Source organism: Oncorhynchus clarkii, chromosome 31 (assembly GCF_045791955.1).
Source record: "Oncorhynchus clarkii lewisi isolate Uvic-CL-2024 chromosome 31, UVic_Ocla_1.0, whole genome shotgun sequence".
NCBI classification, from domain to species: domain Eukaryota; kingdom Metazoa; phylum Chordata; class Actinopteri; order Salmoniformes; family Salmonidae; genus Oncorhynchus; species Oncorhynchus clarkii.
Genome location: NC_092177.1, coordinates 32,117,047 through 32,141,321, shown reverse-complemented (window position 1 = coordinate 32,141,321; position 24,275 = coordinate 32,117,047). Strand labels below are relative to the sequence as shown.

Sequence of the window (24,275 nt, the reverse complement as noted above, 5' to 3'; positions counted from 1 at the left end):
ACATGCTCATTTGATGTGTCTCTGCTATGTCATGCTCACTTCACGTTGCGCTGAGATATACTGCTTTAAAGTAAATATATACTGTTGTCCTGTGAATGTGTGTGTTGTGTGGGTGTAGGGTTGGAGTTGACGAGAGGAGTGTGTAGCTGTTTCTCTTCTCTCAATTCCTCGCTAACTATTCATCTTCCTCCTCCCTTCTTTCCACTCTACAGAAATATCCCTGGGAAGTTAGCACGGTTTAGCACGGGTCTCGACTAAACCGTGTTTAATTAAGTTCATGCAGAGTTAATTGCATAATCTCACTCCATAGTTATTACTTAGTGCCTTACCAGCTGAGGCCGCAGTGCGAGGCTGAAGTTGTGTTAATTCTCGGGTAATGAAATGAAACGCTTCGCATGGTTTCAGCATTGACATCTCACTCTTCACCGTACAGCATACTCAGTCAGTCATGAGGCGTTCAGCCATCACTACACTCATAATTGGCTTGAGTGAAGTGGGCCCGACAATTTTAGAGTATAATTATTACGTGTGGTATATCCAATGTGTATGTGTCACTGTATGCTTTGCAGCGTGGTTAGGGCACATCCACTTGTGTGATATACTACAATGCAGACCTTGTCCAAAGTGGCAGTTGACATTTCGACCAGAGTGAGTCAACTTTTCAACCAGCACTCTAAATGGCCCTTGGAATATCCACTTTTTTATTTATTTAGATAACCCTTCATGAATGTATCTGATATTTCTGTGATGGGTTGATGATTCTTCCGCAAAGCCAAAGCCCTGCCCATTGACGCACTCATTCGCCGGGTCTAATATTTTTAATGCAGATAACGTTGATATCGGGCATCATGGTGCCCACATAGTTATTCTGCATGGGCTATCAATCTCGCTCTATTTAAATCTTTAGGGGCAACTTTTTGTCTCTGTCATGATCATGCGTTATGGTGATGACTGCTTGGAAGCCTGAAAAGAAAAAGTTGTTATTTTATTTGTCAGATTAAAAGCCGTATTTTATGTTATTGGAGTGGCGCCCCATGGAGAAGGGGTTTAATTTAAACCAACATTTGTTTTTCCAACGATTAATCCCCCTTCAATTAAAATAAGTAAATGCAGCCTATGTCTGAAAGGCTTTCCCGAACGACCGCCTCGGGGATCTCTACTGTAATTGCTTCATGTTTGTTGTCACAAATGTCTCCGTGTAGATCAAAACTGAGCGATATATGGAGACCGGAACCTATCGCCGCCCGACGGAGAGCGCACCAGGCGGGCAGGGCAAAGTGAGGACGACCCCTTTAATCATTCATCTACAGGACTACCCTATCTCCAGTAACTGGTCATTCATCTCCATAGCCGCCATATTTCAGGGAAAATAACGTTTTAATATTCAAGTCAAACTAGGGAAACATTTTCTGCGCCCCCGGTTTGCTGTGCGCTCACAGTTCCTGGTGGGGTCGGACGCATAGCCCCACTCAGACGCGTTGTGACAGAAACAAGCCTTCGCATCTGGGAAGAGTGAACAATCTTCTCCTCGCCTCGTAACGAGATTTGAAGCCTCTCCCTTTATCAAACCAACGGACATCGTCGGATACCAACGACTTATAATGACACTTTAAGTCACCCTCTTACCGCGCGCTGGTGTGTGCTGTCTCTGGTATTATTTTTCATTTTCACACTGAGGGCGAAAAGGGGGGAAACAGACAACTCGTACATCTCCAAGTTTTCGGGTTGTCGGTCGCAGTGGAGGGAGCGAGAGGCGATGGCAGACCCGGTGACAGCAGCGCTCGCTCTCCTGGTTCTCACCTTGGCAAGTGAGTAATCTCTCTAAATCTACTCGGCCCTGTGCGGGACCGGGACCCCCAGGGTACCCTGGGTATACTTAGACTGGACCATAACTATAGCTTACCGTGGCTCTTCATATTGTGATTCGGCCGCGACACATCCTGCATATCCATGGTCCTTACAGGATGGGGGCAGCCTATTTTTAACGATTCTAATTATTCATAATTTGGTTTGAATATCAAGACATAAAAAAGTCAAAGACAAATATTCGAATTCCTGTCTGGATAGCACCTAGGCTATGCGTAACGGGTGTTATGTTAATAGTTGTTTATATGAGAGGCTAGCCTACTGTTGTAAATTATGATGATGTTACAATTATTTCCCTGCTTTGATAACATTATATATTTTCAACGGACAGACCAGTGGGGGGACGTATTGCAGGTATTCGGTGCGTCAGATTGTGTTTAGACACGTGATTTTAACGGCTCCGTTAACTAACGTGCTCGCTTTTTACACAACATACACGCTGGCTGTTATGCACTGCGCAGCAATGTGTGACATACACACACAGGCCCAGAGAGAGGTCTCCGAATTTCACACACAGTATTCATCTTTATTAGGCTTGAAGCTAACAGGCCTAAGGTTTAAATCTTTTGGCCGAATTGTAGAAATGATCAAACTGACTCATCATAACACTTCTTTGAAATCTTTTGACAATATAGGTATTTTATGACAGCCATTTAAATGTTGTGTCTAATTGAACACACACAATGCCAAATAAACCTGCTTGATTAGGCTTTTATGATTTCATAATGGCTAATTGTGCTTAATGGTTCACTGCTGATGATGATTAGGACATCAAGGTGCCTTTCCACCCTTGATTTGGAATATATACGTTTTACTCAAACCCAAAGAGGAATTAAAATACGTTCCTTTGACTTACCTCTACATTGTAGATATGTCGGTGCGTCACATCTTTAATAGTATGCCAATGCAGTCCATGGTGCTGAATTTCTGCCCCTTTTACCAACGCTATCCAAGGTGCTGAATACGGGCTCTTTTAAGGACGCTGTCCAAGGTGCTGAATAAGGGCCACTTTTACAGACGCTGTCCAAGGTGCTGAATTAGGATAGGCCTACATTTCAATTTAGTCATGATATTCAACTCAATCTACTCTAAGCTGGTGGTGAACACTGGGGCTGTTGGAAAATACTGTTTCACTCCAAAAGCACAAGTCTCCCAAGATTAGATACTTGGATTCTCAGATAGGCCTAATGAGTGGTCACCCTGTGAATGTTTTCTCAACTTCCCTTATCTTCCTCCTGAGGACATGTAGTGAGCACATGCAGACTGGATGCTCAGCCTGTTCTCCGAGAGCTGTCTCGGGAGACAACATAGCGTGACTGTGTCACTGTCACCTCTTGTCTCACTCTGTCTGGAAACCACTCAATCTGGCAACCGCCTCTGTAGAGTTTAGCTTCGTGCGCTCACTGTCTTGCACTCTCTCTCTCTCTCTTTTGGAGGGGGAGGGGGTGCCTGTAAAGTTTGGAGGGTTGTAAAGATTAGTCTCTTTTACTCACTATCTTTCTGTTTGGCTGCAACTCTCTCGTTCACATACTCTTTTCTTTTCATCTGTCTGTCTCTACCTCCATCCTCTCTCTCTCTCTCTCTCTCTCTCTCTCCCTCCCTCCTCCTCTAACCCCTCTCTCCCCCAGTAGCAGCTGCATGCTGTAGTGGTAGCCTATAGTGCTGGTGTGCTAACACGTGCTAAAGCTAACTCTGATTAGATCTCTTGTTTGTTCACTGGTTCTCAATGCCCAGGAGTGCAGGAGAGGGAATCACACGCTAGCAGTCTTTAGCTTAATGCACGCATGCACACCCACCCCAAAGAATAGAATACTTCCCTGGTTAATCAGGTGACCATTTTCAGAGAGCAGAAAAACATACGATAGAGGGAGAGAGAGAGAGAAATCAGAGAACGAGAGAGCGAGGAAGAGAGAAAAAGAAAGAGAAAGAGAGAGAGAAGTAGAGTGGTCTCTTATGTAGATGACGTTCTGTGAGAGCCAGCAGCAGGAGTTGCATCAGTTGGTTTTAGAAACCAGGCTCTACTCCCGCTCCTTCCCATGGCCACATTAGTTGATGTGAGAATGACAGACAGGGAAAGGAGAACAGAAGAAAACCACTCTCCCTCACCTGCCTTTGTTCCGCTCGACCTGCACTTGTAACCTGTTACTGTCGCTGGAAACGAGAGTGGAGAGCGGAGCAGAGGGGGACAAAGAAAGAGAGGAGAGGAAGAGCAAGGGAAGAGAGGAGGGGGAGGAAAGAGGAGAGCAAGGGAAGATAGGAGAGAGGAGAGCAAGGGAAGCGAGGAGGGGGAGGAGAGAGGAGAGAAAGGGAAGAGAGGAGGGGGAGGAGAGAGGAGAGCAAGGGAAGAGAGGAGGGGGAGGAGAGGAAGAGCAAGGGAAGAGAGGAGGGAGAGGAAAGAGGAGAGCAAGGGAAGAGAGGAGGGGGAGGAGAGAGGAGAGCAAGGGAAGAGAGGAGGGGGAGGAGAGAGGAGAGCAAGGGAAGAGATGAGATGGGAGGAAAGAGGAGAGCAAAGGAAGAGAGGAGGGGGAGGAGAGAGGAGAGCAAGGGAAGAGAGGAGATGAGAGGAGAGCAAGGGAAGAGAGGAGGGGGAGGAGAGAGGAGAGCAAGGGAAGAGAGGAGGGGGAGGAGAGAGGAGAGCAAGGGAAGAGAGGAGATGGGAGGAGAGAGGAGAGCAAGGGAAGAGAGGAGGGGGAGGAGAGAGGAGAGCAAGGGAAGAGAGGAGGGGGAGGAGAGAGGAGAGCAAGGGAAGAGAGGAGGGGGAGGAGAGAGGAGAGCAAGGGAAGAGAGGAGGGGGAGGAGAGAGGAGAGCAAGGGAAGAAAAGAGATGGGAGGAGAGAGGAGAGCAAGGGAAGAGAGGAGGGGGAGGAGAGAGGAGAGCAAGGGAAGAGAGGAGATGGGAGGAGAGAGGAGAGCAAGGGAGAGAGAGGAGGAGGAGGAGGAGAGGAGCGCAAGGGAAGAGAGGAGGGGAGGAGAGAGGAGAGCAAGGGAAGAGAGGAGGGGGAGGAGAGAGTAGCAAGGGAAGAGAGGAGGGGGAGGAGAGAGGAGCAAGGGAAGAGAGGAGGTGGAGGAGAGAGAAGAGCAAGGGAAGAGAGGAGGGGGAGGAGAGAGGAGCAAGGGAAGAGAGGAGCAAGGGAAGAGAGGAGGGGGAGGAGAGAGGAGAGCAAGGGAAGAGAGGAAGGGGAGGAGAGAGGAGCAAGGGAAGAGAGGAGGGGGAGGAGAGAGGAGAGCAAGGGAAGAGAGGAGGGGGAGGAGAGAGGATAGCAAGGGAAGAGAGGAGGGGAGGAGAGAGGAGAGCAAGGGAAGAGAGGAGGGGGAGGAGAGAGGAGCAAGGGAAGAGAGGAGGGGGAGGAGAGAGGAGCAAGGGAAGAGAGGAGGTGGAGGAGAGAGAAGAGCAAGGGAAGAGAGGAGGGGGAGGAGAGAGAAGAGCAAGGGAAGAGAGGATGGGGAGGAGAGAGGAGCAAGGGAAGAGAGGAGGGGGAGGAGAGAGGAGAGCAAGGGAAGAGAGGAGGGGGAGGAGAGAGGAGCAAGGGAAGAGAGGAGGGGGAGGAGAGAGGAGAGCAAGGGAAGAGAGGAGGGGGAGGAGAGAGGAGAGCAAGGGAAGAGAGGAGGGGGAGGAGAGAGGAGAGCAAGGGAAGAGAGGAGATGGGAGGAGAGAGGAGAGCAAGGGAAGAGAGGAGATGGGAGGAGAGAGGAGAGCAAGGGAAGAGAGGAGATGGGAGGAGAGAGGAGAGCAAGGGAAGAGAGGAGATGGGAGGAGGAAAAACAGGGCCGTGCACAGACCATTCAGGGGGCAGGTGCTCAAAATGAAAAAAGGGCACCTCTCAGCACCCCCCATTTATTTTTTACCGATTGTGACTTGTTTTAAATGCTTTTAAACCATATAATATGAATCATCTTTTAACTGGTATACGTCTGGATAGTGGCTTGTGTGGATCATGTCGTAGTTTAAATATAACAGTACTGCCACAGCAGCATACCATTTGATCAACACTTGATAACACTTGATATACATCATCATATATATTCAGCCTGGTTGGCTGATAGCCTGCGGTTAGCTAGGGTCTAGACTAGCTGTGTTTCTGCTGCCCTGACACACATGTGAAACCCCCGACAGGAAGGGATGTAGCTGGGTCGGAGGGTTGCAGATGCAACCTCTCCTCTCTATGTCACTCTGCATCTCTCTCTGATGCGCGTATCAGCCAAGCAGACCCAATATTGATGATGGAAATCAAGTGTTATTCTGCTGTGGCAATACTGTTGATATTTGAACTAGGTAGCCTGCTACACACACTGGACCAGTGAACGCAACTTAAGCCATGCATGTTTGGAAACTGGGCTCGCGCAATCTCTGTACAGGGCATACTGGGGAAAAGGCACAACCGGGCGCATGCAATCTCTGTACAGGGCAGACCAACGGACAGGACTGGGCGGGTTGTGGCGAACTTGACGACGTCACAAAGACTTGTGTCTGTGCACGTGCCTGAGGGAAATGGAAGAGAGGAGGGGAGTTGAGGGAGGAGAGCAGGCTGGAGGAGGGCTGATGTGAAGAAGTGCGGCAGGGTGTTCCGTGAGGGTGTAGTTATTCACAGCGTGGGAGTGTAATGTTGCCTGTCAGCTGGAACACAAGTGCCCCTGAGACTGGGAGCAGAGCATACACACACACACACACACACACACACACACACACACACACACACACACACACACACACACACACACACACACACACACACACACACACACACACCACCAGCAACAACAAGAGTTCAAACACGGCCTGCACAGTTACAACAATGATCACAGTCAGCACAATTACCACCATTACAAGATTCACAGTCAGAGCAGCAAAAACAGGTTAACCGAAACAGGTTAACCGAAACAGGCAACCATAGGCAGCTACAGATATAGTATCTTATACATCATAACCAGAGTCTCATACTGAATATACTGTATATAGCTGATTTCTGGTAGATGTAGGTGCAGGGTAGAGGCAGACACAGTGGAAGGGAAGGCTGAAGTGGTTGACCCTGACAAGGCAATATCACCACCATGGGTCATTAAATCGTTTACACACTGGATACTTCTTCTGCCCATGAAGAAACAGATTATTTTGATCATTTGTCTGAAGTATAACCAAGGTGTGTTTGTGCGTTGCGGAAGAGACTGTTGTTGTTTTGGCCGGTAGGAAATAAAAGAGTCACAGTAAAATATTTGAGTTTCAGGCTTTCTGCATGTGAGAGGATGCTGTTTATATTTGAGTACAGATTAATTATTGAAGCAGTTAGAGTGCAGCAAGGTGGAGGAGAAGGAGGAGGAAAAGGAGGAGGAGGAGGAGGAGGAGGAGGAGGGGGAGGGGGAGGAGAAAGAAGAGGGGGTGGAGGAAGAGGAGGGGGAGGAGGAGGAGAAAGAGGAGGTGGAGGAAGAGGAGGAGGAGGATTATAAGAATCATTGGGGTTAGAGAGCTGTGTGTCCTGTTTAGATGTAGAGAGCCGTGTGTCCTGTTTAGGTTTAAAGTGAAGACCTGTGTGTCCTGTTTAGATGTAGAGAGCCGTGTGTCCTGTTTAGATGTAGAGAGCCGTGTTTCCTGTTTAGATGTAGAGAGCCGTGTTTCCTGTTTAGATGTAGAGAGCCGTGTGTCCTGTTTAGATGTAGAGAGCCGTGTTTCCTGTTTAGATGTAGAGAGCCGTGTGTCCTGTTTAGATGTAGACAGCTGTGTGTCCTGTTTAGATGTAGAGAGCCGTGTTTCCTGTTTAGATGTAGAGAGCCGTGTGTCCTGTTTAGATGTACAGAGCCGTGTGTCCTGTTTAGGTTTAAAGTGAAGACCTGTGTGTCCTGTTTAGATGTAGAGAGCCGTGTGTCCTGTTTAGATGTAGAGAGCCGTGTTTCCTGTTTAGATGTAGAGAGCCGTGTTTCCTGTTTAGATGTAGAGAGCCGTGTGTCCTGTTTAGATGTAGAGAGCCGTGTTTCCTGTTTAGATGTAGAGAGCCGTGTGTCCTGTTTAGATGTAGACAGCTGTGTGTCCTGTTTAGATGTAGAGAGCCGTGTTTCCTGTTTAGATGTAGAGAGCCGTGTGTCCTGTTTAGATGTACAGAGCCGTGTGTCCTGTTTAGGTTTAAAGTAAAGACCTGTGTGTCCTGTTTAGATGTAGAGAGCCGTGTTTCCTGTTTAGATGTAGAGAGCCGTGTTTCCTGTTTAGATGTAGAGAGCCGTGTTTCCTGTTTAGATGTAGAGCGCCGTGTGTCCTGTTTAGATGTAGAGAGCCGTGTTTCCTGTTTAGATGTAGAGAGCCGTGTTTCCTGTTTAGATGTAGAGAGCTGTGTGTCCTGTTTAGGTTTAAAATAAAGACCTGTGTGTCCTGTTTAGATGTAGAGAGCCGTGTTTCCTGTTTAGATGTAGAGAGCCGTGTTTCCTGTTTAGATGTAGAGAGCCGTGTGTCCTGTTTAGATGTATAGAGCCGTGTTTCCTGTTTAGATGTAGAGAGCTGTGTGTCCTGTTTAGGTTTAAAATAAAGACCTGTGTGTCCTGTTTAGGTTTAAAGTAAAGACCTGTGTGTCCTGTTTAGGTTTAAAGTAAAGACCTGTGTGTCCTGTTTCGGTTTAAAGTAAAGACCTGTGTGTCCTGTTTAGGTTTAAAGTAAAGACCTGTGTGTCCTGTTTAGGTTTAAAGTAAAGACCTGTGTGTCCTGTTTAGGTTTAAAGTAAAGACCTGTGTGTCCTGTTTAGGTTTAAAGTAAAGACCTGTGTGTCCTGTTTAGGTTTAAAGTAAAGACCTGTGTGTCCTGTTTAGGTTTAAAGTAAAGACCTGTGTGTATGTGTAAGAGTCTGAAGTATTTGATGTGTGGTCTGGGCTGCATCTCAACCTATAGAGCCCTAAAGGCCCTGGTCAACAGTAGTGCACTATATACACTATCCAATGAGGGTTCTTCGGCTGTCCCCATAGGAGAACCCTTTGAACAGCCGTTTTTGAATAAAGGTAGAACCCTTTTGGTTCCAGGTATTACCCTTTTGGTTTCCTCCCCACAGGGGGTTCTACATGGAACCCAAAAGAGTTCTAACTGGAACAAAAAAGGGTTCTCCTAATGGGGACAGCTAAAGAGTGTAGGAAATCGGGTGCCAGTTTGCTGGTCTCAGTGGGGGAGTGTTCATCAGTAGGTCATCTGAGGTCCCTGACAACCTACTTCACTGCCTGGAGGTCTGCAGTATGGATGTTACTGCCCACCGCTCACTTCTCTGAACGGAGAAAAGGTTAACAGGGTTTCATCCTGATTCACTGAATCTTAGGAATCAAATGGTGTTCCTGGAAAGAGACTGTAAACGAAGGCAACATAATCCAATCAAATGACTATCCTAATCTGCTCATTGTTTCCATGTCTCTGTGTCTCCAAATCTCAACTCTATGTTGTACTGAGCTCTATTCCCCTCAACCCTCACTGCTCTCTCTCTCTCTCTCTCTCTCTCTCTCTCTCTCTCTCTCTCTCTCTGTCTCTGTCTCTGTCTGTTTGTCTAATCCTGGCTGATTGTTCATCGACAGTACCACACCTCTCTCCGGATGCCTCCTGTGTGTATCAGCATCATGTCAACACCTCTCAGATGCCTCCTGTGTGTATCAGCATCATGTCAACACCTCTCAGATGCCTCCTGTGTGTATCATCATGTCAACACCTCTCAGATGCCTCCTGTGTGTATCAGCATCATGTCAACACCTCTCAGATGCCTCCTGTGTGTATCAGCATCATGTGAACACCTCTCAGATGCCTCCTGTGTGTATCAGCATCATGTCAACACCTCTCAGATGCCTCCTGTGTGTATCAGCATCATGTCAACACCTCTCAGATGCCTCCTGTGTGTATCAGCATCATGTCAACACCTCTCAGATGCCTCCTGTGTGTATCATCATGTCAACACCTCTCAGATGCCTCCTGTGTGTATAAGCATCATGTCAACACCTCTCAGATGCCTCCTGTGTGTATCATCATGTCAACACCTCTCAGATGCCTCCTGTGTGTATCAGCATCATGTCAACACCTCTCAGATGCCTCCTGTGTGTATCAGCATCATGTCAACACCTCTCAGATGCCTCCTGTGGGTATCAGCATCATGTCAACACCTCTCAGATGCCTCCTGTGTGTATCAGCATCATGTGAACACCTCTCAGATGCCTCCTGTGTGTATCAGCATCATGTGAACACCTCTCAGATGCCTCCTGTGTGTATCAGCATCATGTCAACACCTCTCAGATGCCTCCTGTGTGTATAAGCATCATGTCAACACCTCTCAGATGCCTCCTGTGTGTATCAGCATCATGTCAACACCTCTCAGATGCCTCCTGTGTGTATCAGCATCATGTCAACACCTCTCAGATGCCTCCTGTGTGTATCAGCATTATGTCAACACCTCTCAGATGCCTCCTGTGTGTATCATCATGTCAACACCTCTCAGATGCCTCCTGTGTGTATCAGCATCATGTCAACACCTCTCAGATGCCTCCTGTGTGTATCAGCATCATGTCAACACCTCTCAGATGCCTCCTGTGTGTATCAGCATCATGTCAACACCTCTCAGATGCCTCCTGTGTGTATCAGCATCATGTCAACACCTCTCAGATGCCTCCTGTGTGTATCAGCATCATGTGAACACCTCTCAGATGCCTCCTGTGTGTATCAGCATCATGTCAACACCTCTCAGATGCCTCCTGTGTGTATCAGCATCATGTCAACACCTCTCAGATGCCTCCTGTGTGTATCAGCATCATGTCAACACCTCTCAGATGCCTCCTGTGTGTATCAGCATCATGTCAACACCTCTCAGATGCCTCCTGTGTGTATCAGCATCATGTGAACACCTCTCAGATGCCTCCTGTGTGTATCAGCATCATATCAACACCTCTCAGATGCCTCCTGTGTGTATCAGCATCATGTGAACACCTCTCAGATGCCTCCTGTGTGTATCAGCATCATGTCAACACCTCTCAGATGCCTCCTGTGTGTATCAGCATCATGTGAACACCTCTCAGATGCCTCCTGTGTGTATCAGCATCATGTGAACACCTCTCAGATGCCTCCTGTGTGTATCAGCATCATGTCAACACCTCTCAGATGCCTCCTGTGTGTATCAGCATCATGTGAACACCTCTCAGATGCCTCCTGTGTGTATCAGCATCATGTCAATACCTCTCAGATGCCTCCTCCGCCCCGCCCCACACTTGTCTTTTTTTTAAACCTCACTAATTGCTCACTAGTACTGTGACGTGACTGTTTCAACTAGCTACCTTAAGAAGAATGCACTAACTGCAAGTCACTCTGGATAAGAGCGTCTGCTACTGTAAATCACAAAAATGTAAACGGTGCTATCATTTGAAGTGCATTACAGGGGTGAGAATAGCCTAATGGAGGGGAACGGGTGAGTGGAACACAGTGAGCTGACGTGAACCATGTGGCTAATCCAGTCAACTGGAGAAAACCATAACCTCAACTCCCCATCATACGGCAGCCACTGGACTGTGGGGGTTTAGACGGTGTGTGTGTGTGTGTGTGTGTGTGTGTGTGTGTGTGTAGGTGGGTGTATCGGACCGTCAGTAAAGACACAGTCACGTCACAAATGTTTGTCAGATCAGAGACTATATAATGTACACACACATCTCTGGAGGGATGTTGCATATTGCATACTCATTGCAGCGGCAACAGGCGATGAGAACATCCCACGACCCTGCAGTCCAAATTAGAAGGATCTTCGCTCTGTGCAAGATTGAAATCTCACTTCACTAAACACTGCGTGTGTATATGTGTGCGTGTCTGATGTGTGTTTTTGTGTACGAGGGTGCGTTTGTGTGTGTGTGTCCACTAATCAAGCATCCAATTATGCTAATCAAGAGGCAGTTAGTTCAGAAACCCATGAAACCCTGTGAGTCAGCTGTGGACTGCATCGTCTAATGTTGTGGCTCACTGGCTCACTGCTAAATGACAGTCCTCTGTGGAAGGCTTAGACTCTGTTAGGCTGTGTTATGTAAAGATATGCACAGTGAGGATGATACCAGGGCATTATGAATATGGACTTGGTGATATGAACAAAAATATAAACGCAACATGCAACTATTTCAACGATTTTACTATTTCAACGAGTTACAGTTCATAAGGAAATCAGTTCATTGAAATAAATTCATTAGGCCATAATCTATGGATTTCACATGACTGGGCAGGGGTTCAGCCATGGGTGGGCCTGGGAGGGCATAGGCCCACCCACTGGGGAGCTAGGCCCTGCCAATCAGAATTATTTTTTTCCTCACAAAAGGGCTTTATTTTGTATTTTTTTCACCTAATTTCGTGGTAGTAGTTACGGTCTTGTCTCATCGCTGCAACTCCCGTACGAACTCGGGAGAGGTGAAGGTGAAGAGCCATGCGTCCTCCGAAACACAACCCAACCAAGCCGCACTACTTCTTGATACAATGCCCATCCAACCCAGAAGCCAGCCGCACCAATGTGTCGGAGGAAACACTGTACACCTGGCGACCGTGTCAGTGTGCACTGCGCCCGGTCCGCCACAGGAGTCGCTAGTGCACAATGAGACAAGGATATCCCTGCCGGCCAAACCTTCCCTAACCCGGACACCGCTGGGCCAATTGTGCGCCGCCCCATGGGCCTCCCGGTCGCGGCAGCTGCGACAGAGCCTGGGCTCTAACCCAGAATCTCTGGTGGCACAGCTAGCACTGCGATGCAGTGCCGTAGACAACTGCACCACCCGGGAGGCCGTACAAAAGGGCTTTATTACACACTGAAATACTCCTCAGTTTCATAATCTGTCCTGGTGGCTGGTCTCAGACTATCACGCAGGTGAAGAAGCCGGATGTGGAGGTCCTGGGCTGGCGTGGTTACACATGGTCTGCGGTTGTGAGGTCGGTTGGACGTACTGCCAAATTCTCAAAATTACGTTGGAGACGGCTCTTGGTAGAGAAGTTACATTCAATTCTCTGGCAACAGCTCTGCTGGATATTCCTGCAGTCAGCATTCTAATTGCATGCTCCTTCAAAACTTGAGACATGTTTGGTATTGTGTTGTGTGACAAAACTTCACATTTTAGAGTGGCCTTTTATTGTCCCCAGCACAAGGTGCACCTGTGTAATGATCATGCTGCTCACTAACAGGGAAGTAAACAAATTTGTGGGCAACATTTGAGAGAAACAAGCTTTTTGTGCGAATGGAACATTTCTGGAATATTTTATTTCAGCACATGAAACATGGGACCAACACTTTACATGTTGCGTTTATATTTTAGTTCAGTGTAGTACAAATATCAAGTAGAAGGGTAGTTGTAGAATGAACTATATAAGAGTTTTTAAAGTTCAATATACACAGTCCATGTCTCAATTGTCTCAAGGCTTAGAAATGCTCCTCCCCTTCATCTACACTGATCAATAAGGGATCATAGCTTTCTTCTGTATTCACCTGGTCAGTCTATGTCATAGAAAGAGCAGGTGTTCCTAGTGTTTTGTCCACTCAGTTTAAATATGTACTATGAGTATGAATATGAACTAGCAGGGTTTGTTTTATAGGGCAAAATGAAACGGTAATAAGTCTTCAGTATGAATTTATAGAGAGGTCATTAGTTCAATATGATGATGTACTATAATGGGGATCTGATGAGTTGTACACAAACCAGTGATGATGACATTAGGCCAGTAGGGATATATACTGTCAATGGTGTTTTGGGGTGCTGCTCTCTATGTATTTGGCTTAGAGTCCACTTGGAAAGTTCACCCGGCAGACACAGACTGGGACACTTGAATCACTGAGCATCAAATGTGGGTGTGGGGCAACAACATGGTATGTTGTCTTAATAAAGGTTCATTTTAATTTTTGCACGCCTTATCTGCCAGTTGTTACATCGTTTTATCTCTCTCTCCCTCTCTGTGTGTGTGTGTGTAGCTGCCTTGGGTGCGGAGATAGAGGAGCGACTGGTGACCCACCTGCTGTCTCCAGAGCGCTACAACAAACTGATCAGACCTGCTGTCAACAAGAGCCAACAGGTCACCATCCATATACAGGTGTCCCTAGCCCAGCTCATTAATGTGGTGAGCACACACACACACACACACACACACACACACACACACACACACACACACACACACACACACACACACACACACACACACACACACACACACACACACACACACACACACACACACCACACACTCTCTCATTCTCTCTCATGCTTTTCTCTCCATGTCTGTGTGTCTGTTACAGAATGAAAGAGAACAGATCATGACCACCAACTGCTGGCTGACTCAGGTATGGAATGACTACAGGTTGGTGTGGGACCCAGAAGAGTATGAGGGCATTAAGAAGGTTCGCCTCCCGTCTCAACACATCTGGCTGCCTGACATCGTCCTCTACAACAAGTGAGTGAGCAGTGTGCTATGTGAATATGATCCATATCGATAGCTCAGACACTATGGGTGTGTTTATATTCATTTCAAACTATATAATTGCTCAATACAAGTGTTGTTTTTTGGTATTTTATTAGGATCCCCATTAGCTGTTGGGAAAGCAGGAGCTACTCTTCCTGGGGTCCACACAAAACATGACATAATACTATCAGGTTTCGGGTATGAGCTAGAAACAGGAGACAAAGGGCTGTGAGACATGGGTTTAACTCTGGACGCACGGAAGTTGGGATGGCAGTCTGCTTGTCGTCGATACCTGGAGGTGGTCTTGAGGAGGGTCGGAACAGTGTTGCGGGCGTATTCGACCCACACAAGCTACTGGCTCCGGGTGGTTGGGTTTGGTGGAGACCAGGTAGCGCAGAGTAGTTTCTAGGTTCTGGTTGGCTCACTCCGACTGGCCATGGACTGGGGGTGGAACCCGGAGGACAGGCTGGCGACGACCTAATGAGTGTGCAGAACGCCTTCCAGATCCGGGATGAGAACTGAGGACCCCGGTCAGAGACCATGTCCACTGGCAGTCCATGGATCCGGACGACATGCTGAACCATGAGCTGGGCCGTCTCTTTGACAGAGGGTAGCTTGGGGAGAGGAATGAAGTGGGCGGCTTTGGAAAACCGATCCACTACGGTAAGGATGGCGGTGTTGCCATCAGACGGGGGGAGACACGTGACAACGTCCAGGGAGATGTGAGACCAGGGACGGTGAGGGACAGGCAGATGTTGGAGGAGACCAGCCGGAGCTTGCAGAAGAGTCTTGTTCTGTGCACAGACCGTGCAAGTGGCAACAAATGCTGAGACATCAGGAACCATGGTTGGCCACCAAAAGCGGTGTCGCACAAAAGCCAAGGTCCAAGGGAGCATGGGTGGCAGGCAAGCCTGGAGGAGTGGGCCTACTCCAGGACTGAGGAGCGGACCGCATCAGGAACGAACATCCGGTTATCTGGGCCCTCCCTGCGGTTCTGCTGAGAAAGCTGTGCCTCATGAACCTACTTCCCTATTCCCCAGCTGAGTGCCGTCGCCAGGCACGAGGTGGGAAGGATGGTCTCAGGTTCCGGGGTAGTAGCCGTGGGGCTATAGCGGCGTGACAGTGCATCCAGCTTGAAATGCTTGGATCCCAGCCAATATGAGAGGGAGAAGTTGAACTGGGTGAACACTAGGGCCCACCTAGCTTGCTTGGAATTGAGGCGCGTGGCGGTGCGATATTCCAGGTTCTTGTGGTCGGTCTACACAATGAAAGGATGTTCCGCCCTCTCCAGCCAGTGCCCCCACTCCCCACTCCTTCACCGTGAGAAGCTCACGATTCCCCACATTGTAGTTCCTCTCCGTAGTGTTGAGGCGGGGGGAGAAGAAGGCACAGGGATGTAACTTGAGGTCCAGGGCAGATCGCTGGGACTGGACAGCCGCCACTCCGACATCCGAAGCATCGGCCTCCACCACAAACTGGTGGGACGGGTCAGGAAGAAACCAAGATGGGTGCAGTGGTGAAGCGGTGTTTGAGATCCCGAAATGCCCGGTCAGCAGCTGGGGACCATGTGAACGGAACTTTGGGAGAGGTGAGTGCAGACAGGGGGGAAGCCAGGGTGCTGTAGCTCCAGTTAAGGCGGCAATAAAAGTTGGAGAAGCCCAGGAAACATTGCAGCTGCACTCTGGACGTAGGCTGGGGCCAATCCACCGCTCTCATCTTCCCGGGATCCATCTGTACACTCCCTGCAGCGATGATGTGACCGAGAAAGGGGATGGTGGAGCAATGGAATTCGCACTTCTCTGCTTTTACAAAAAGCTGGTTCTCCAGGAGAAATTGGAGAACCTGACGGACGTGGAGCATGTGTTCTTGGGTGGAGTAGGAGAAGATGAGGATGTCATCAAGGTAGATGAAGACAAACCGGTTCAACATGTCATGGAGAACATCATTAACCCGAGCCTGGAACACAGCAGGGGCGTTGGTAAGGCCAAATGGCATGACCAGATACTCGTTGTGGACGCTGGCCGTGTTGAAGGCAGTCTTCCACTCGTCCCCTTCCCGTATCCGCACCAGGTGGTAGGCATTCCGTAGGTCCAGCTTAGAACACACGGTGGCCCCCTGGAGTGGCTTGAGGGTGAGGAGATGAGAGGTAGCGGGTAGCGGTTCTTCACTGTAATGTCGTTCAGACCTCGGTAGTTGATGCACAGGCGCAGGGTTTTGTCCTTCTTCTCCATAAAGAAGACCCCTTCGCCAGCGGAGTCCTCAATGTAGGTCTCCATAGCCTTGGTCTCCGGACCCGACAGAGAGTACAGTTGTCCCCGGGGCGGAGTGGTGCCTGGGAGAAGGTCAATCCCACAGTCATATGGTCAGTGCGGCGGTGACCCGGGCCTTACTGAACATCTCGTGGAGGTCCTGGTACTTCGCCGGAATGGCGGATGGGTCCGGGGAAACTTCCGAGCCCCCAGGAAGAAGTCCCGGGGCAGGCTACACTGACTTCAGGCAATGGGCGTGGCAGAATGGGCTCCAGCCCATGATGGCACCGGCAGACCAGTCAATGGGGGGATTGTATTGCTGGAGCCAGGAGAATGCCAATTCCACAGGAACCTGAGGAGACTTAATGAGCAGGAACTGGATCGTCTCGCTGTGGTTCCCTGACAGGCGTAGGTTGATAGGGATGGTATTGTGGGTGACCCGGCCTATAGAGCGCCCGTCCAGTGCTCTAATGTCCATGGGAATGGAGAGTGGCTGAGTGGGGATATCCAGCTCGGAAGCCAGAGTAGCATCCATAAAGCTCTCATCGGCCCCAGAGTCGATGAGTCCCTGAAGAGATTTCTACTGGTTCCAACACAGCAACATGGCATGAAAAGGGATGCGAGTAAGGGGAGAGGCAAGGTATAGAACGGCAGGCAGGGTCAGGGCAGGCAGGACGGTCAAAACCGGGAAGGACTAGAAAACAGGAGCAAGAACAGACAGGAGAGAGGGACCTAACGCTGGTAGGTTTCACGAAACAAAATGAACTGGCAACAGACAAACAGAGAACACAGGTATAAATACACAGGGGATAATGGGGAAGATGGGCGACACCTGGAGGGGGGTGGAGACAAGCACAAAGACAGGTGAAACAGATCAGATCCCCCCCCAGAGATTTCTACTGGTTCCAACACAGCAACATGGCATGAAAAGGGATGCAAGTAAGGGGAGAGGAAAAGTTCTCTGTATGGCCCACCAGAGTACTCGCTCCTACCGGTGAGCCTGGTCTTTTAGTGGACAGGTGGAGACGAAATGACCAGTAGTCGCTCAGTACAGTCAGCTCTTAGTGTGAAACTTTCGGCAACGGAGCCGTCAGGGACTTCCGGTATACCTCGGAGGTGAGGTGGAATCCTTGGATGAGCAAGTGAAATCGAATCTCCTCTCTTTCCTTCGTTCCCATAGTCGCCCATCGATCCGGTAAAGGTGATGAGCGAGTCGAGATCCGTCGGTAGTTCCCTGGCTGCAAGCTCGTCCTTTACTTCCACCGATACTCCGCGTAGGAACATGTAGAATAGCGCTTCTGGGTTCCAAGCACTCTCAGCTGCCAACATGCGGAAATCCACTGCGTAGTCTGCCACACTATGGGAGTCTTGACGTAGCTGGAGCAGCTTGCGAGCAGCCTATCTCCCGGACAATGGAAAATCAAACACCTTCCAAACCTCCTCCACAAACTCCTCCAGACTGAGGCAGATGGTGGATTGTTGCTCCCATACTGCCGTGGCCCATGCGAGTGCCCTCCCGGACATCAGCATTATGATGTACGCTATCCTCGAGTGGTCCGAGGGGAACGAAGAGGGCTGCAGCTCAAAAATGAGGGAGCACTGGGAGAGAAAATCCTGGCAGGTTCTGTAATCCCCAGCGTAGCGTACCGGAGGAGGTAAGCGGGATTCTCGGGACACTGGGGTAGGCTGGGAGACCACAACCGACAACCCACGGAATTGCTCCAGCAATGTGTTAAACGCTCGGTCATATCGTTTGGCCAAGGTCTGGAACCCTTCCATGAGACCACGAAGCAACTCCCCGTGCCTTTCAATGGTGGCTCCTTGGGAGGAGAGTGCGTTGCGGAGCTGGTCCAAGTGTGCTGGGTCCATCAGGGCCAGTTCGTACTATCAGGTTTCAGGTATGACCCAAATGCAGATAGTGTCGAAGAAACAAACATTTATTTCTAGTACAGGGACAGGCAAAAGACAGGTCAAAGGCAGGCAGAGGTCAGTAATCCAGAGAGTGTGCAAAAGGTCCAGAATGGCAGGCAGTCTGAGGGTCAGGGCAGGCAGGGGTCAATAATCCAGTGAGGTGGGGCAAGGTATAGAACGGCAGGCAGGGTCAGGGCAGGCAGGACGGTCAAAACCGGGAAGGACTAGAAAACAGGAGCAAGAACAGACAGGAGCAGGGGACCAAATGCTGGTAGGTTTCACGAAACAAAATGAAACTGGCAACAGACAAACAGAGAACACAGGTATAAATACACAGGGGATAATGGGGAAGATTGTCGACACCTGGAGGGGGGTGCAGACAAGCACAAAGACAAGTGAAACAGATCAGGGTGTGACAAATACAGAACGTTAATAGACAAGGACAGCTCAAGGACAGAACCACATCCATTTGAAAAAGGCACACGTAGTCTACATATAAATACAGGCACAAACTATCTAGCAATCATTGAAGTGATGTCGTCCCTGAATAATCTCCTCATACTTGTCACTTGGCATCAGGATAATGAGTGAAAGGAAAAGCTTGGTAACACCTTGATTGAAGTGTGGGCTTACAGTCCCATCATGAGAAAGGTGGAGGTGGTAATAGCAGCAGCTAAAGTAAAGATGTGCTTACTATAACAATTTGAAGGGCGGGAACAGGAGACAGATATGAGGGCTTAGAGAGAGGGGACAGATGTGCACTGTGAAATCTGTAGAAAGGAGATTTGGATTATGAAATGCCTGTGTGATGAGTGTGATCACGGGCCAGGTCAGGTGGTTTGGGTGTAGAGTTACAGTTGTTTGGGAGTAGAGCTACAGTTGTTTGGGAGTAGAGCTACAGTTGTTTGGGTGTAGAGCTATAGTTGTTTGGGAGTAGAGCTACAGTTGTTTGGGTGTAGAGCTATAGTTATTTGGGTATAGAGCTACAGTTGTTTGGGTGTAGAGCTATAGTTATTTGGGTGTAGAGCTATAGTTGTTTGGGTGTAGAGCTATAGTTGTTTGGGAGTAGAGCTACAGTTGTTTGGGTGTAGAGCGATAGTTATTTGGGTGTAGAGCTACAGTTATTTGGGTATAGAGATAGTTGTTTGGGTATAGAGCTGTAGTTGTTTGGGTATAGAGCTATAGTTGTTTTGGTTTAGAGCTATAGTTGTTTTGGTATAGAGCTGTAGTTGTTTTGGTATAGAGCCATAGTTATTTGAGTAGAGAGCTGTAGTTGTTTGGGTGTCGAGCTATAGTTGTTTTGGTATAGAGCTATAGTTGTTTGGGTATAGAGCTATAGTTGTCTGGGTGTAGAGCTAGTTGTTTGGGTGTCGAGCTATAGTTGTTTTGGTTTAGAGCTATAGTTGTTTTGGTATAGAGCTGTAGTTGTTTTGGTATAGAGCTATAGTTATTTGAGTAGAGAGCTGTATTTGTTTGGGTGTCGAGCTATAGTTGTTTGGGTGTCGAGCTATAGTTGTTTTGGTATAGAGCTATAGTTGTTTGGGTATAGAGCTATAGTTGTCTGGGTGTAGAGCTAGTTGTTTGGGTGTAGAGCTATAGTTGTTTAGGTATAGAGATGTACATTTCTAGATCTATAGTTGTTTAGGTATAGAGATATATATTTGTAGCTCTATAGTTGTTTCGGTATATATTTCTAGATCTATAGTTGTTTAGGTAAAGAGCTATATTTGTTTTTTGGGAATAGAGCTTGTTATTTGGGTATAGAGCTATAGTTGTTTGTGTACAGAGCTATAGTTATTTGAGTGTAGAGCTGTAGTTGTTTGGGTATAGAGCTGTAGTTTTTTGGATAGAGCGCTATAGTTGTTTGTGTATCTAGCTAGTTTTTTGGGAATAGAGCTATAGCTGTTTGTTTAAAGAGCTTGTTATTTGGGCATAGAGCTGTAGTTGTTTTCATATAGAGCTTTGTGAGTAGAGCTATAGTTGTTTGGGTATAGAGCTATATTTTTTTTAAATATCCGTTACTTTTCCAGGTAAGTTGACTGAGAACGCATTCTCATTTACAGCAATGACCTGGGGATTGGTTACAGGGGAGAATGAGCCAATTGTAAACTGAGGATTCTTAGGTGACCAGATTGGGAATTTAGCCAGGACATGAGGGTTAACACCCCTACTCTTACGATAAGTGCCATGGGATCTTTTAATGACCTCAGAGAGTCAGAACACCCATTTAACATCCCATCAGAAAGACAGCACCCTACACAGGGCAGTGTCCCCAATCACTGCCCTGGGGCATTTTTTAGACCAGAGGAAAGAGTGCCTCCTACTGGCCCTCCAACACCACTTCCAGCAGCATCGGGTCTCCCATCCAGGGACTGACCAGAACCAACCCTGCTTAGCTTCAGAAGCAAACCAGCAGTGGTATGCAAGTTGGTACAGCGCTGGCTAAATAGTTGTTAGTTGTTTGGGTAAAGAGCTATAGTTGTTTGTGTATAGAGCTATAGTTGTTTCGGTGTAGAGCTATAGTTGTTTCGGTGTAGAGCTATAGTTGTTTCGGTGTAGAGCTATAGTTGTTTCGGTGTAGAGCTATAGTTGTTTGTGTATAGAGCTATAGTTGTTTGTGTATAGAGCTATAGTTGTTTGTGTATAGAGCTATAGTTGTTTGAGTAGAGAGCTGTTGTTGTTTTGGTATAGAGCTATAGTTGTTTTGGTATAGAGCTATAGTTATTTGTTTATAGAGCTATAGTTGTTTTGGTATAGCGCTATAGTTGTTTGTGTATACAGCTATAGTTGTGTGTTTATAGAGCTATAGTTGTTTTGGTATAGAGCTATAGTTGTTTGTTTATACAGCTATAGTTGTTTGTGTATACAGCTATAGTTGTGTGTTTATAGAGCTATAGTTGTTTTGGTATAGAGCTATAGTTGTTTGTTTATACAGCTATAGTTGTTTGAGTAGAGAGCTGTTGTTGTTTTGGTATAGAGCTATAGTTGTTTGTATATAGAGCTATATAGAGACTTTTAAGCAGCTGTATATTTAGAACACGAGGAGACTATAGAGGAGTATTTGGTTTGTGTGTGTGTGTGTTGTTAGGAGCAGAGCAGTGTGATGGCTGGATTCCTCCTGACCTGCTCTATAATTGACAACACTTTAATGTATAATGCAAAACACCTGCAGCCTGGTGAGAATCTAAAATCGAAACCTCCGCAGATTCAGGCCTGTCTGACGCAGTTCCCCCCCCCTGTCACCGCCTGTGTCCCTTGTCCCCAAGCACAACAACCCAAATGCCCAGTCGACAACACCACTTAACATCTCTCTCTCTCTCTTCCTGTGTGTGTCTTAATCTAACGCTGGCATCCACCCTCCCACCCGTTGTCTCTCAACTTTGTGTTCCTTTGTCTTTTTGAGTGGTCTGTGTTATAGTGGGTACTGTTCACGTGTGTTTCATCGTGTGTGTTGAACAGACGACTTCTACGCATGTATCTGTGCGGTGTCTCTGACCCCTCTCCTCTCTCTCTCCCCGTGCTCTCCTGTCTTGTAAACGCTGATAGGAACTACCAGGTCTCATTTCACATTGACACTTTAGTCATTTAGCAGACGCTCGTATCCAGAGCGACTTATGGTTGGTGCGTTCATCTTAAGATAGCTAGGTGGGACAACCGCATAGAAAGTACATTTTTCCTCAATAACGTAGCTGTCAGTAGAGTCAGAGCTAGGAGGGGAGGTGGGGGGGTCAAGTGCAAGTTAAGTGTATTTAAAAAAAAAAAGTATCCTTCTAATATGTGTCTGTGTACATGTGCTGCTTCTGACTCCTTTCTGTCTTGTCTTCACCTCAGTGCGGATGGGAACTACGAGGTGTCATTCTACTCCAACGCGTTGGTCTCCAACAATGGAGAGGTGTACTGGCTGCCCCCCGCCATCTACAAGTCGGCCTGCAAGATCGAGGTCCGCGACTTCCCCTTCGACCAGCAGAACTGCACGCTCAAATTCCGGTCCTGGACCTACGACCACACGGAGATCGACCTGATCCTGCTCAGCGACTTCGCCAGCCGCGACGACTTCAAGCCCAGCGGCGAGTGGGACATCGTGTCTCTGCCGGGACGCAAGAACGAAGACCCCTCTGACATCACCTACCTGGACATCACCTATGACTTCATCATCAAGCGCAAGCCACTGTTCTACACCATCAACCTCATCATCCCCTGTGTGCTGATCACCTCTCTGGCCATCCTGGTGTTCTACCTGCCGTCTGACTGTGGAGAGAAGATGACTCTCTGTATCTCGGTCCTCCTGGCCCTCACTGTGTTCCTGCTGCTGATCTCCAAGATCGTTCCGCCTACGTCCCTGGCTGTCCCTCTCATAGGGAAGTATCTGATGTTTGCCATGGTGCTGGTCACCTTCTCCATCGTCACCAGTGTGTGTGTGCTCAACGTGCACCACCGCACGCCCTCCACACACACCATGCCCCGCTGGGTTAAACGCCTCTTCCTGCACCGCCTCCCCTCCTTCCTGTTCATGCGTCGGCCGGGCAGCTCCAACATCCGGGAGAGGTTCCGCCAGAAGCATCAGCGGCGTTCCTACTCCGACCTGAAGCTGAGAGACGGGGCGGTGGCGGTGGCCGCGGGGGGGATGGGGGTGGCAGGGGGGTCTGGGATGGGCAGCGCTGACTCCTTCTATGTGAACGAGGAGTCGGCCAAGCGCTACGGCTGGAAGATCAGTGACCTGTCAGAGAATACAGAGTTCAGGAAGAGGATGACGGTGAAGTGTCACGCAGATGTGGAGGAGGCAGTGGACGGGGTGCGCTACGTCGCCGAGAAGATGAAGATCGAGGATAACGATGAGGGGGTGAGTGTGTGTGTGTGTGTGTGTGTGAGGAGCAATAGCCTTGAGATGATATGAGCTGAGGTGACATTTACAGCGGATATAGTACATCACGTTGTATCTCTGACAGTTTGTATGTCTATTCACTCGGAGCCCTTTCAATAGTTTTGACACAATATTGTTGTGCTTCTGTTGTCTTCCAAATCTGAAATCGTGGACCGCTCTTTTTGTTTCCTGCCACAGGTCATCGAGGACTGGAAGTACGTTGCCATGGTGATAGACCGGCTGTTCCTGTGGATATTTGTGTTTGTGTGCATCACCGGGACGTTGGGGCTGTTCATGCAGCCCCTCTTTCAGAGCTACAACACACCCACTGCAGATGACCTGGAGCAGAACTGACCTACGACCTTTGACCTGAAACATGACCCTGACGCCCCCCCCCCCAACACCCTCATGGGGAAAAAACACCTCGAGGGAAACAGCTACTTACCAACACCTTGAAACAGAACTGTGTCATTTTGACACACTCACATACTGTACGCACACACAGCACACCCGCCCCACAACACCAACCAACGCCCCTCATCCTCCCTCTTAAAGGGATAGTTCATCCAAATTACAAAATTACACGTTGGTTTCCTTACCCTGTAAACAGTCTATGGACAAGGTATGACAGCAATCCATTCTTTGGTTTAGTTTCACTGGCACTGTTTCTAAATGCTAATAATTTAGCATTTGTAGCACAAATCCCATTCAAGTCATGGTACCGATATTAGGATTTGTGCTACAAATGCTAAAACATTAGCCTTTAGAAACAGTGCCATTGGAATTAAACCAAATCATGGATTGCTGTCATACCTTGTCCATAGACTGTTTACAGGGTAAGGACATCAATATGTCATTTTGTAAATTGAATGAACTATAACATTGTCCATGAAACAAAGCGACCCCACCCCTCATAACTGTCATCCCCACATCAGTCCATCCCTCTATCCTCTCCTCCCCCTCTGTCACCCACAGAAGGTCA

The 24,275-nt window shown here is 48.2% G+C and overlaps 1 protein-coding gene across 1 annotated transcript; it reads left to right on the top strand.

The window, feature by feature from the left end:
- Positions 1–1,381: 1,381 nt before the first annotated feature.
- Positions 1,382–23,682, top strand: LOC139390427 (neuronal acetylcholine receptor subunit beta-2-like). Its single transcript, XM_071137547.1, has 5 exons — positions 1,382–1,808; positions 13,785–13,930; positions 14,109–14,263; positions 22,264–23,272; positions 23,492–23,682. Exons 1-5 carry the CDS (start codon positions 1,757–1,759, stop codon positions 23,645–23,647), a joined length of 1,518 nt encoding a protein of 505 aa, XP_070993648.1. The 5' UTR covers positions 1,382–1,756; the 3' UTR covers positions 23,648–23,682.
- Positions 23,683–24,275: the final 593 nt, after the last annotated feature.

Excerpts from the sequence above, each read along its gene's own strand:
- LOC139390427 (XM_071137547.1), top strand. The coding sequence starts at position 1,757 with ATGGCAGACCCGGTGACAGCAGCGCTCGCTCTCCTGGTTCTCACCTTG. Across the intron at positions 1,809-13,784 it reads CCTGGTTCTCACCTTGGCAA|CTGCCTTGGGTGCGGAGATA; the intron begins GTGAGTAATCTC and ends GTGTGTGTGTAG. Across the intron at positions 14,264-22,263 it reads GACATCGTCCTCTACAACAA|TGCGGATGGGAACTACGAGG; the intron begins GTGAGTGAGCAG and ends TCTTCACCTCAG.